At 42.0% G+C, this 13,787-nt stretch overlaps 1 protein-coding gene across 2 annotated transcripts in view; it reads right to left on the bottom strand.

Moving 5' to 3' along the window:
- Window positions 1–13,787, bottom strand: part of LOC149869216 (chloride channel protein C-like) — a 127,461-nt gene that overhangs the window by 98,143 nt on the left and 15,531 nt on the right. For both annotated transcript variants that reach the window (XM_090039942.1, XM_090039943.1), the window contains exons 6-7: window positions 11,114–11,357; window positions 4,990–5,184 (exon numbers count right to left, since the gene is read on the bottom strand). In XM_090039942.1, coding sequence (XP_089896068.1) covers window positions 4,990–5,184; window positions 11,114–11,357 — 439 coding nt within the window. The remainder of the gene's footprint in view (window positions 1–4,989; window positions 5,185–11,113; window positions 11,358–13,787) is intronic.

Below are 13,787 nucleotides of genomic sequence, written 5' to 3'. Positions count from 1 at the left end.
TTTCATGATGATGTTCAGTACCAACACAATGAGGTTCTGGTTTTGGTTCTGCTTGGGACCTCAGGACACTAATAGAACACTATTAAAAAATAACAACATACAACAGAACTTGGATCATTCATATTTGGGTGGATTGCAGTAGATTGCCAAATTACAGATTAGCTATGCAGCTGTTTGCTTTAGCTTTTGCATCAAAGGGCATCACTTCTCTAATTATCAGTAGTCCCACAGAGCTGACCAGAGGAGTGGTGCCCTTCAAAATTAAAGCTGCAACAAACCGTGTGAGCATTGAAGCAATCATACACAGCTGCTTGATGTCCCAGGTTACTTCTCAAACCCCCACTATGGTTTTTCTTCCCAAAACCCACCTTGGGAAGAAAAACCCACCGCATCCTGGTAGGCTCAGCAGTGCTACACTGGCTAGCACTACAGATGAGAGGGTGCAGAGGAAAGCCACATGCATGATCAAGGGTCAAGAAAACAGACCTTGTGATGAGAGGCTGAGAGCCATGAGACTCTTCAGCCTGGAAAACCACAGGCTCAGGGGTGATCTGGTGGCAACCTATAAGTTTATCAGGGGTGTTCACCAGGATCTGGGGGAACATCTGTTTACCAGTGCGCCCCAAGGGATGACAAAGTCGAACAATCACAAACTCCTCCATGACCATTTCAGGTTGGACATTAGGAAGAATTTCTTTACTGTCTGAGCCCCCAAGGTTTGGAATAGACTGCTGCTGGAGGTGGTTCAAGCACCTATTTTGAACACCTTCAGGAGACAATTGGATGCTTAACTTGCTGGAATCCTATGATCCCTGCTGACTTCCTGCCCCTGGGGTAGGGGATTGGACTCGAAGATCTTCTGAGGTCCCCTTCCAGCCCTAATGTCTATGAAATCTATCCCAGGGGAGCAAAGGAACCTAACCCTAAAAAGTAACTGGGTTCTCTAGGTACACCAGACATGGGGCTGGACAATAAAAATGATAAAATATTTGGTTGGAATGAAAGAATGAAACCCAGTTTCCTAGCAACATTATGCAGATTGTCAAGGATAGAAGCTGTATTCCCCAAGGTGCTCAAATTCAGCAGTCATTGAATAAACAATACCGGAATTTGAAAAAAATTATATCCTGCTCCCATAGGATATTACTCTTTTAGCCAAGTCATCGTTGCACAGAACTGAACTGTTTCTATAAGTAAATTCATAAAGGATCCTTTCCTTTAATATTGTTCCACTCAAGGAGTTGAGCTCTGGGATAAAAGCAGGATGAAGTTGATAAGCAAACAATAAGACTGGATATAAAGAGATGTAAGAAACAGAGGTTTCCACACCTCAGTTTTCAAATACTAAAAAAATGTGTTAGTCATCTTGCAGAGAAATTAGAAATGTAACTCAGGGGTACTCAACCTCTGGCCAGTGAATCCTTGGAAACTGGTCCACAGGACTCCCCATGAGTCAAGAAATTTGGCAGCAGGGGAGCAGTGGAAGTTAATATTGCCATTCCTCCCTGTCATCAAAACCCCAAGCCCTGTGGGGTGGGGCAGAGCCAGACCACAATCCTCCCCCTACACAGCCAAATAGGCTAAGTACAGACAGTGAAAAAACCCAAGGCTGAATCAATTCAGTCTTTGCAGGTTAATCTAAAATGCAGAGACTAAACTGACTAACAGGTGAGCAGACATTTACTTTTTGCAGCCACAGGCCTGCAGTGACTCAGGCCAGGAGCTGGGAGGAACTAGAGAATGGCTCTCTGGCACAGCCAGCATGAGCTGTGTTTGCTTCCGCTTTCTGCTGCCCCCGTGGTCTCTGGGATTTGCAGTCCAGAATCACAGTAGGAAGACTCTGCAGAGTTGCTCATCACTTCTTGCTTCCAGGTGCCTCTGGGATTTGTATCCATAGTCACAGCCAGCAGTATGTTTGGCAGGGCAGGACAGGGCAAGGGAGCTCTGTACTCAGGGAAAGGGGGCTTTAACCCTCACTCCCTGTCCCCCTCCCCCAGCCCTTCTCTGCTGGAGCAGACAGCATAGCACAGCCCAGGGCTGGAAAGCATGCTCAGGGACTATGATTTAACTTGAACCAGGAAGAGGTCTGGGACAGAAGCTTCATAAACTGGTTTGACCCAAATCAGTTAAGTCTGACACTACATTCAACCAGGTTCATCTTAAACCAGCTTCAGTCATTTTGAAACTGGTTTATGTGCACTGAACTTCTGTTCTGTTACAGGTTTAAACCAGTTTCTGGTCACTTAAACCAGTTTATGTGCAACTTCTGACCCTATCCATAGGGGCTGGGCCATACCCCTTTCCTTCCCTGTGGCTAGGCTGTGCCCCTTTCTCCTTGTGAAAGCAGACCATGCCCCCTCCCCAGGGCTGCTGGTTCAGAGCTAGCCCACACTCCTTCCCTCTGCCCAACTGTCTACACATCCTTTCCTTGTGCAACTGGTTCTGGGCTGGGCCACACCCTCTTCTGCCCCCCTGCCCAGCCAGGTTGGTGCTAGGGCATCCTCCTTTCCTCTTGTGGGGATGGGTCATGCCCCCTCCCCCCATGGGGCTGGATTGGGGCCAAGTCATGCCCCCTACCGCCCTTCCCATGGGGGTGGGTTGGGGCCATGCCAAGCTCTCTCCCCCCACACAAATGGATCAGGGCCAGGATGCCCCCAAACCCATTCTGCATGGCTGACTGGGGCACTGCTGTGCCCACCTTGGTCACTGGATTGGGTCCACCGGCCAGATCCAGCCCATGGAGTGACTGGGCACTGCCCATCTGGCTCACCAGATAAAAAGGTTGAGCACCACTGGTATAACCCATTGGTGAGTGTGTGCAACTCAAGCTATAACAACTTATGCTTTTAGCTCTGGAAGGTCTCTAGTTCAATACTCCATGTGTGGCCCAAGAGGTGGTCATTAAAGAAGTGTGTGGAGCTTTCTGGATATAGAAAAGTTCATACTTATTAGGCCTCAAAGGTAATAAAATTCTATTTTGTGCCTGCACATCCAGGTCCATTTCCAGGGTAATATTGAATTTACTTTGATCAAGGACTCTCTTATTCCTAAAAGGCAAAGATTTTTATTATTTAAAACAAGAACTTATTTTTTCCTTTCTCCAAATGAAGTAAATAGGTGACTGAAAACAAGAAACTTTGAAATAAAAGAACATAGACTGATAACAGGCTATAATTTAATAAAAAGTCCTCTCACAGCAATCAGGTTTTATAGGCATGGCCCAGTGCCCTGTTTTAAGTCCTCTCTATTCTGCCATAACAGTTACAACCATCACACTGGGGGCACACAGTTACAATATGGCTTATATATCTGCTGTGTTTTTCCATATGGTTCTCTTTATATAATAACCAAAATAAATATGTGCCCTGTTATAGCTAGGCTTAATGCTGCATACACCACTGGCTTACAACACTGACATTACTTTATTGTAGACAGGACCCAATGTCAACATATGTAAAAAAAATAGTAGAATTAAATCTGTAATAATTTCTCTCTCATGGTCATCCAGTAACTGATACCAAAATCATCCTTATAATTCCTCTTTTTTGCTACTAATGTCCTTTTGTTGCCTCAAAGCACTGGCTGGCTTATAGGCTCATTTGGGCAAGCAGGATGAGGGGATCTGTATGGGTGGGCTTTTCTTCTTCAGGAGAGAAGGGGATAGAGTTTGAACTCAGAAAATATGCTGGCAAGCCTGCCTAAGTGATGTCAACAGTATGAGGTTTTGGTTTGTTTCTCTGAAAAAAAGAAAAAGCACAATAGGGCATTCAGACACTTTAAAATATCTGAAAACCAAAAAAATTCTTCAAAGATTGAAAAAAAATTATGGCAACCAGGTGCTCAGAAGAAAAGAAATAATGAGAAATCAGAATCAAAATAAAATACAATAGAAGGCTCCTAATCCTTCATTCCTTCTGCCCCCCAAAATACTTAAATCCATTACTATATTTATGAACTCAGAAATGATGAAAATGCACCTACAAAACATAGAAACCTTTTAAACTTGCCATACTTCTTTAGTATTCCTTCTAATAATCCTTTGCATCAATTAAAACTTAGCAGAAGACTAGGTAATTTCAGGCACTGGAAATAAGATAATTCCAGAAGCTCTTGAGTAACATTCAAAATGTTGTAAGATTGAACTGAAACCCTAACCCTTATTCCCCATAAACCTTCCTCCAAAAGAGAAGAAACTAGTCTTGCTGCTGTACTTTGCTATTTCAGAGTCCTAAGGGCTTAAAAACTCCTAGAATCTTTTTACGTGTATAAACTGCAGATATAAGTGAGACATCTACTTGAGTTCACTAAAAAAAGACCCAAAACATGAAAGCAAGATGACCCTTCAAAATAACAAGTTGATTAGAAGGGAGCGGGCCTGGCAGACTGACAGCTGAAGATAGGAAAGGCCAGAGAAAGGAACATAGGATCATACAAAAGTCAGGTTGGAAGGAACCTCACAAGGTCAGCGCACCTCCTGGAAAGGGCATCCTCTCCAGTGACAGAGAAAAAGGAAGCAGGCAACTAAACCAAGAAAGCACACCCCAAAAAAACTTTCATGCTGTGTAAGAGTGAAGTGAAATAAAATGGTTGGAACCTAATAATAATCCACAAACAATATCACACAAAGCAAACAGTCAGCAGTCCAACAGAACTGAACTCTGTAACCCTAGCTGGAAACAGTATTATTAGAATGAAAGAACAGCCAAGAAAGATGACAAAATATGATAAAATAAATATAAAATAAAACACGATAAGTAGTGTAAAAAAAAAACAAAATAAAGAATATTATATATACATATACATGCACATACAGGCTTAAAAATCTTTGCATGCCATCCACTTCCTTTTTATTCCATGAAACACCAATTGTGCTAAATTCTGGGCTAACAGAATTTACTTTTCCATGTCATCTGTTGTTCCATCCAGACAACCTCATCTACTGAAAATATGACTTCAAACTTTAACTTGAGAAAATTGTTATTTACTTACAAGAATCATCATGGAGTCCAAAAGCTTGCTTGTTTTTCTGAGGAACAATTTGGAAATTGAGCTAAAAAATCGCATGCGTAGTTTATTTATCTTTATATTTAGGGAAACAAAAAGCGCTCCTAACAGGCCTCCAAGGATGCCTAAGAAAATGGTTGGAATGAAGGCCAAGATGCTCAGATCCAGTAAGTTCTTAACCTGAATTGAAAAAGAAGAGAAACAATACATTCTGAGAATTCTGCCACCAAGTTAAAATATCGCAGCTACTCTTCTAAGTGAAATATGGTACAACAGTGCAAAAACTAAGCAAAGATTTCTGTATAAGAAACAGATCTTTCCTTGAGGCTTTTGAAGCCCAGTTATTCAAGTTTGGGCTGATCTCATGAAGAATCAAATACCTCCCCTTGCCAGATTGGGACCAGGAAGTAAACACCAACAATTAGCTCAAATCAGCCACTTAAATTGACTTTGAATGGCAGGAAACAGAACAAATCAGTCTGAAGGCTAAGTACTGCAGCTTCTTCCTGGGCCTCTCTCTCCTTAAGTAAAAGCCATGAATTTGGCCCAAATCTGTGATGTTTCTGCTGTTACTGAGAAAACTCAAAATCTCAGCTAGCCAAATAGTGTGAAATCTTGACTCTACTGAAGTCAATGGCAAAACTCACATTAACTTCAATTAGCCCACTGTACCTAAAAGCACCACAAACATTCTGACAAAAGGGTTTATTACAATGTTAATCCATGTTTCAAGATCACAGAACAAGCTCCAAGTAAAACTGTGAGAGACTTGAGGCTGCTGTATACAGATGTATAGCTACTCTTTATGATCTAGGATCATAGCTGGGAAGGCAATGGGTCTTTTGTGATATCTTTTATTGGACCATGTATAAGTTAATTGTGATAGCTGTTGCTTAACTATATTAAATTAATGGAATAATCATTGTATGTACAGGTTGATTTAACAGAGTAGCAAAGCTATCAAGTAACTAACAACCCAATGTATCCAGATAAGTCATTTCCCAGTAAGTACAGCTGAGGTCCTTAAGGTCCCTAGCAACATTATACTTAAAGATTTAATTAACATGTTGATTAACATTATTTTAAGTGCAACAGAGCCACATATTCAGGCAATTAATGGCACAATAAAAGAAAAAGGAGCCACAAAACTATTACACAAAAAGTTTATAAAGATTTTAGTCTGGTTTCCATTGCACCTTAAATTGAATGTGTTGCATAGGAACCATGGTGGGGCTCAAACAAGCCCTGGTACAGTCCCCAGTCACCTGATCAGGGCAGCAGGGGGACTGCATGGTCCCTATGTTTCCCATGATCAGCTAATTGGTGGCAGAAGGGACTACACTGGGGCCCATTCAAGTCCCAACATGGTCCTCACTCCTCCTCCACTCAAACCCTAGAAGGGACGAGACTGGGGCCCGTTTGAGCCTAGTGCAGTTGCTATGCTGCCACTACTCAGCTGATCAGCACCCAGCTCCAGTGGTTCAAACCAGCCCAGTGGGACCCAGGAGCTAGACCTGATACCCAATCTCAGAATTGCACCTCCTGCCATTCACATGTGGCATAGCAGGAGGCGCAATTGTTGGGATTGCAGATCAGATCTCATCATGCCTTTAACCTAATGTGAGTCAGCAGCCTTATATAACTAACCTCAGTCGCATGAGGTTCTTACTTTTCAACTCCTACTCCCAGGGGTCAGTTTTATGGAGATCATTGTTTTAATGTAAATATATTATCTGAACCACTATGCTGTGTATTTGTACTAAAAAAGACAAGGTTAACTAAAGGTGTTTGCACTTGGAACATAAGAAGGCAAGGCACAATGGTAATTCTTAGTACTGATGACACTTCAATCCACAGTTTTGGATCAGCTACCAAGAAAATCTCCTGTCTGTACAGTAAACTTCACCTGTAATAATCCAATGCTCAAAATAAAAATAAAGTCAAGCTTCCTAAAAATCCTGAGCTCTGGAGATTTCCAGGGAGCTGTAGTTCAATAAATTTTACTTGCAACTTCCTGGATAAAGTGAAACTGAAGAAAACAAATATTTTTCTTGAGAAACATAACCCACAAGCTTTCAATTCAGAGTTTATTCACCATAAACTGTGTTAGTTAATACCCCAAAACTTGAAAGAAATAACATTTCCCGAGCTGAATGCTAACTGTAGTGAAAATATTTCTGGTTATCTGTACCAGCTGGAGAACTAAAAATTATAGAACCCCAATCTAGTCTCTTTTTATGACCAGGTCACAAAACGCCTCGACGCAGGAGGAGGGGTGGATGTCGTATACTTGGACTTCAGGAAGGCCTTTGACACGGTATCCCACCCCATACTGGTGAACAAGTTAAGGGGCTGTGACTTGGATGACTGCACAGTCCGGTGGGTGGAGAATTGGCTGGAGGGTCGCACCCAGAGAGTTGTGGTGGATGGGTCGGTTTCGACCTGGAAGAGTGTGGGCAGTGGGGTCCCGCAGGGCTCGGTGCTTGGACCGATACTCTTTAATGTCTTCATCAGCGACTTGGACGAGGGGGTGAAATGTACTCTGTCCAAGTTTGCAGATGACACTAAGCTATGGGGCGAAGTGGACACGCCGGAGGGCAGGGAACAACTGCAAGCAGACCTGGACAGGTTAGACAAGTGGGCAGAAAACAACAGAATGCAGTTCAACAAGGAGAAATGCAAAGTGCTGCATCTAGGGAGGAAAAATGTCCAGCACACCTACAGCCTAGGAAATGACCTGCTGGGTGGCACGGAAGTGGAAAGGGATCTTGGAGTCCTAGTAGACTCCAAGATGAACATGAGTCGGCAGTGTGATGAAACCATCAGAAAAGCCAATGGCACTTTATCGTGCATCAGCAGATGCATGACAAATAAGTCCAAGGAGGTGATACTTCCCCTCTATCGGGCGCTGGTCAGACCGCAGCTGGAGTACTGCGTGCAATTCTGGGCGCCGCACTTCAAGAAAGATGCGGATAACCTGGAGAGGGTCCAGAGAAGGGCCACTCGTATGGTTAAGGGCCTGCAGGCCAAGCCCTATGAGGAGAGATTAGAGAAACTGGACCTTTTCAGCCTCCGCAAGAGAAGGTTGAGAGGCGACCTGGTGGCTGCCTATAAGTTCGTCAGGGGGGCACAGAAGGGAATTGGTGAGTATTTATTCACCAAGGCCTCCCCGGGGGTTACAAGAAATAATGGCCACAAGCTGGAGGAGAGCAGATTTAGATTAGATATTAGGAGGAACTTCTTCACAGTTCGAGTGGCCAAGCTCTGGAACGGGCTCCCAAGGGAGGTGGTGCTCTCCCCTACCCTGGGGGTGTTCAAGAGAAGGTTGGATGTGTATCTAGCTGGGGTAATGTAGGCCCAGCACTCTTTCCTGCTTATGCAGGGGGTCGGACTCGATGATCTATTGAGGTCCCTTTCGACCCTAGCATCTATGAATCTATGAATCTATGAATCTATGAACAGAAATGATGCTGGTGGTAATTCTATCCAGTTTTTCCTCTAGGGACATTAAAAGATAATGGAAGGAGCCAGAATCCACTCCCCTTCCCTGAAAATGCTCTAAAATGAGCTTGTAAAAGACTACAAATATTATTAAAAGCAGCAGTCAGTCACTCTCAATAAATCATTTATCCTTTTCTGTGTTTTAGTTGTATAGAGTATGATTTTCTTTCTTTTTGTGGTGGATCAACCTTTAACTTGTTTTTAGAAATGCTATGCATCATGCATATTCTGCAGAAGGTTACCTTGCAAGCTGAATTAAGTTATACCTTTCTTGCTCACTTTTATTTATATAGGCACTTATTCACATGCTGTCCAAACGAACCAAACCTATGCAGCAAGAATTTGAATCTTAAACTCATAACCAAGTACATTTCAAATGCATCTGCTGATCACAGATAAAATTATCACATGCTGAGAGAAATAGGCCCAAAGATACCCAGACACTATCCATGACACCATAGTTTAAAACATGTTTATGAATGTTTTTATCTCTTCCCAGCATTTGTTTTATTGTAACTAAATGGAATTATATTATGGAATTTCAAGAGCCTACATCTGGCTAGAGATGGTGAGAAGGCACATGACCTGACAAAGGATTACTAACCAAAAAACTGCAAGGGACCTAACTCCATTGTCATTTAAACAGACCTAATCTGAAACACGAAAAGTCAAGAGATTTTCTTTTTCTAGGATGGGAAACAATTATTGATACTTGTGCTGACAAAGTGAAACTGATAAGCACTTGGCTATAGTAGGGATTTTGTCAGGGTTCAAATTACACTTTGACTCTTGTGGGGGGCTGCAAAAAAAATTGGACTGCCCATCACAATGCCCTAACAAAATCAGAGAGTCCTCCCCCCCACACCATTATGATTTTCAAATCTTACAGGGGGGCTTTCATTTTACAGGGTACTCAGCCCCCCCAAGCCCCTCTATAATTCAAATCCTGGATATCATGAAAAAATTGTTCTGTGCAAACTTCTCCATACAGTTGCCCAGCAGATCTCAAATATGGCCACTACCCCCTAATGTAATGGGATTCTGAGTGCAGGTATTTCTGCTCAAAATCACTTGAAGCTGATAGTGCTCAGCCCTCCATTGAATAAGGACCCACATCCTTAACTGTGCTCAAGCAGAGATTGACCACTATTACCCAATGGCTACTTTCTATTTTTAGTTTGCATACACAAGTTTTTTTCTAAAACTCAGGTACAATTTGTGCAGGTTTCACCACATTTTTGGAGTGTCACAATCCCGTATACACAAACATATCTTTCATTGCATAAACAAATATCTGCAGTGTCCAAAAAATTATGTTTCTTTGTATTTGAACCCCTTTGTGAGCAACACATTGTAACAGAAAGAGTAAGCTTCCAGGGAAGCTCATTTAAGACCTACAACAACATCCAAGGGATCTATTGTTTGTTAGATTTTTTTTTTTCTTTTGTGTGCTTTGAGTCATCCAAATTTAATGAAAAGAAGTTCACATGCTTTGGCCCCAATAGGTTGATGGCTAATAAGTTGTTGCCTATGATGGCTAATGATTCTCCGAACTTGTTAGTCCTACATTCTGCCTGATTTAAGACTAACACAACTAACTACTTTTTTTGAACACAGAGATATTAATTGTATTTAAAAGGTCAGGTGACCTGACTTCTGATATTTTTTTCTGGTATGTTTACTTGCTATGCCAATATAGTCCAGATGGTTGTGTGGATCAAATGACGCTTTGCAAAGGCACCTCATAAGGAGTTAGCTGCCCAAGTGACATTTTGATGAATTCATTAAAAAGAACCATCATCAGACCGCTTTGAAAGTCGCAGCATAAAACTATGAGCTCTGTGCTCAATGCTGTGCAAGCATTCCCAGTGGAAAGAAAAAGAGTGGTTTGGAAGTAACTGTTCAGTGCATTACATTAAAGAACTAACATTTTCTATTAATTAGAAAGAATGCAATTCCCATCTGGATTCTCAGCTATTAGAGTAAAACTGCAAACAGAGAAACCATATACAGGAACCAATGTGATGCCTGTTGTGCAGATCATCATAATGCAAATTCAGCAAAAGCTGTAGCAATTAAAATTGTAGTCAAACGTGTCCTAATCTATCATCTATGGAGCCAGCAAGACTTAGCTGCCTAACAGATTCTTCTATTTAATCTACTTTTTGTGTCTACAGCCAGCATTGTTGTTGGGGAAAAGTCTAGGATTTACTTGGACCTGCTAATGCAAGTTAGAACTACAAGCTCTCTCACCTTCATATAAGTTACCAAAGACTGCTAAACATGTGATAAAGGATATCAGAGAAGTCGTTTAATCTGCATTTGCAGATAGCCGTTACGTGGTATGGGATATGGTAGAGAAAAAAGCTGCCTTTCACAATTGTAATTATAGCCCAAAAGAATTAAAAGCAGTCCGCTTTGAAAAATGAAAACAAGTTTATGTCCCCACTTACGCTTCACAATATAATGAACCACATTGTACCAGAAACTAATTATGCCAGAGATATCTTCACCCAGTCCCTCAGAGGTCCCTCAGTTAGGCGTGTTTGCCATATAAAATTATAAAGCCATGAGCTACATTTCTTTTACTACTCCATTTGATACATACCCAGAATAAAATTCCTTTCTCTGCTTCAAAAAATCCAAAATGACCTCTGTAAACAAATCCATCAAGGGAAGAGGAGAGTAAATCCGTAGTGAATGTGGCCATCAGACAACAGAAGAAGGTTTGCCAGGCCAGTCTGATGTCCCAGAACGAAGCCACTTCTTCTAGTGTGAACAAGAGGCCGCCCACTGGAGCACGAAACACTGAAGCTATCCCTGCTCCTGCACCGGCCGTAATGAAATTCCTCCTGCGACAGAGAGAAGTATCAACTATAGGAAAACCATGGGTTATGGCAAGTCATGCTTTAAGAGTCAACTATATTTAGAAAATTCAAGCAAATTATTTGGAAAGGGACTGAACTTGGGGGACTGGATGGTTAAAGGTGTTATTGGGACATAGAGTTTTTCACCTCTGGCTTCTACATTCAATCTGAGCCACAACAGCAGCAATAACTAGTGTCCACATGGTGGCTTAGAAATAGTGACTTGATTTCACTTTACTACCATGTACACAAGAAGTCCAAGTCATAAACCAAGCTGCTAAAAGAGCTGACACCAAAAACAAGTATAACGCTCAGAGCTCTTAGTTGTATATTCATATTATAGTGATGCTACCAGGGAGTTATATACAGAGGGTTTAGGAACCTGGCGCAGCTCAGAAGGAGATGTAGTTTAAGTGATTGATCAATTTGCTTTATAATATTTTTTTTTCGTTTATATCCTGCTCCAAATTAATTTCTTCTTCCCTACATTAGGAACGCTCAGCAAGTCTTGATTCCTCTTCAGAGCATGATAGTTGGTACTTATAGCATCACCTATCATGCAATTTGCCCACAGCTTTCTTTTAAACAGACCCTATTTTTCACTTGCTTAAAATTTCACCAGATTTTAAGACTAAAGTTTTCCATATCAAGTGCCTGCCTTAGACAAAATTTTCTATAAAACGGTTCAGCAAATTATAAAAAAATTTTAAGGAAAAATTCTCATAACCATTTAACTGCAAAGTTCCTACACTGCTATCCTTTAGAGAAGTAGTTTTCAACCTTTGTGCATTTGCAGACCCCTAAAAAATGTTGAATGGAGGTATGGACCCCTTTGAATTGTAAGTGTGGATATTCACATGCTTTTGATTGATCATAGTCACCTGTTGCAAGCCCCTTAGTCTGACCCCCGGGGTCCATGGACCCCAGGTTGAAAACCACTGCTTTAGAGCATGGATCTGAAATAAGAAACAGGGCAGGAAAAGCATGCTGGTATCAGGAATGTATATTTTGCCTTTCCTATGAAAATGTGGCCACATTTGGTCAAGTTATGAGCTTCTGAAAAAATCACAGTAGAGATCTGCTCATTAGAGCTTAATTCTCTGATGATTTCTTTCTGTACTAAACACGCTCCAGCCTGAGCCTGCACAGCCAAGCAAGGACTTTCCCTCCAACTGCTTTCTAACTACCATTGGTTGCTGTAAAGAAGCCTTAGGAGCACAGTAATAGTCCCTACTTTTTTTGCCCCCTCCTCCCAGCACTGACAGTGACATGAAGAAGGCAGCGATGGCCTAATCAGGTTGCAGAGGGACAAGAAGGAAACAAGGACATGGAGCAGAGATAAGGAGAAGCTGGAGAGACTGGGACTCAGAGGGAAAGGTGGTATAACAGTCTGCCACTGCAGACTCCTGTGCCTCCCCAGCTCCTTCTGTGCTTGGAATAGAATCTAAGGATTTCCAAATCTCAACCTTCTTCTTCTGTCATTAAAGAGCTGTAAATCCTCTAAGAGAATGTGTGCCTTGTCTCTCTCTAGGGCACTTGTCTACATTACACCTCTTCCGTTACCACATTACACTTTTCCTGTGTCCATGAGACAAAAATCGCCATTAAGCTAGCTAAATTGCATCTGTGTATCCACATTATCAGCTGATTTTATCGTTTTAGCTTTTTTTCTTCATGGCAATTTAAAACACCTCTGACATGTTTTGTTTTTAGCTCCAATATCTTCCATGAGGGCTATTTTATGGAAACAGCATGCCGCCTGAAGGGTGCCCCCTGCTTCACCCAGCCTTGGGAGTTGCTTGTGTACACTTGGGGAGCCCTGCAGGGCTTTGCATGGAAAGGTTTGGCACCAAAAAAAAGCAACTGAGCTCCCCGTACTGGTGTACATGTGGGGTTAGCTTTGCACAGAAAGATTTTGCGTCTCAGCCCCCCAAGCGCCCTGTGCAACTTGCACCCAGGAAAAGAGTAGCTGAAGTGCTGCAGCTGGGTGTTTCTTGTCCCAGAGCACCACCCGGCAGCAAGGTAGGACTGAAAGGGCATGAGAGTAAAATTGTTCTGACATGCTCTCTAGCGCTTTTTACTAGTCATAGCATAATAAGCCCTTACATGGTAAATCATGCCCATGTTACTTATTTAGCCGTCTTAAACTAAGAAAGAAAAATTAAACCAGAAAAATTTATAGTGAATGCTGAGTACATGTACAAGGGCCCGTAGTGGCTAGCACAAGGAGGGCAACAACCTTCCACTTTTCTCAGACTACTCTCTTTGCTCAAGTGGCAGAGGTCTGTGCTGTGAATCTGAGGATTCAAACCATGTTGAAGAGCCATGTGGGAGTTGATATGGATTAACATGATGATCTCTTTGCCTTCAGTTTGCTTTTAAAATAGTTGGAACTTACACATTAAAAACTGTATT

Source organism: Crocodylus siamensis, chromosome 3 (genome assembly GCF_052110815.1).
Source record: "Crocodylus siamensis isolate JL-2025a chromosome 3, ASM5211081v1, whole genome shotgun sequence".
Lineage (NCBI taxonomy): Eukaryota > Metazoa > Chordata > Crocodylia > Crocodylidae > Crocodylus > Crocodylus siamensis.
The sequence above is the reverse complement of the archived record's forward strand: the minus strand, read 5'-3'. Positions and strand labels throughout refer to the sequence as shown.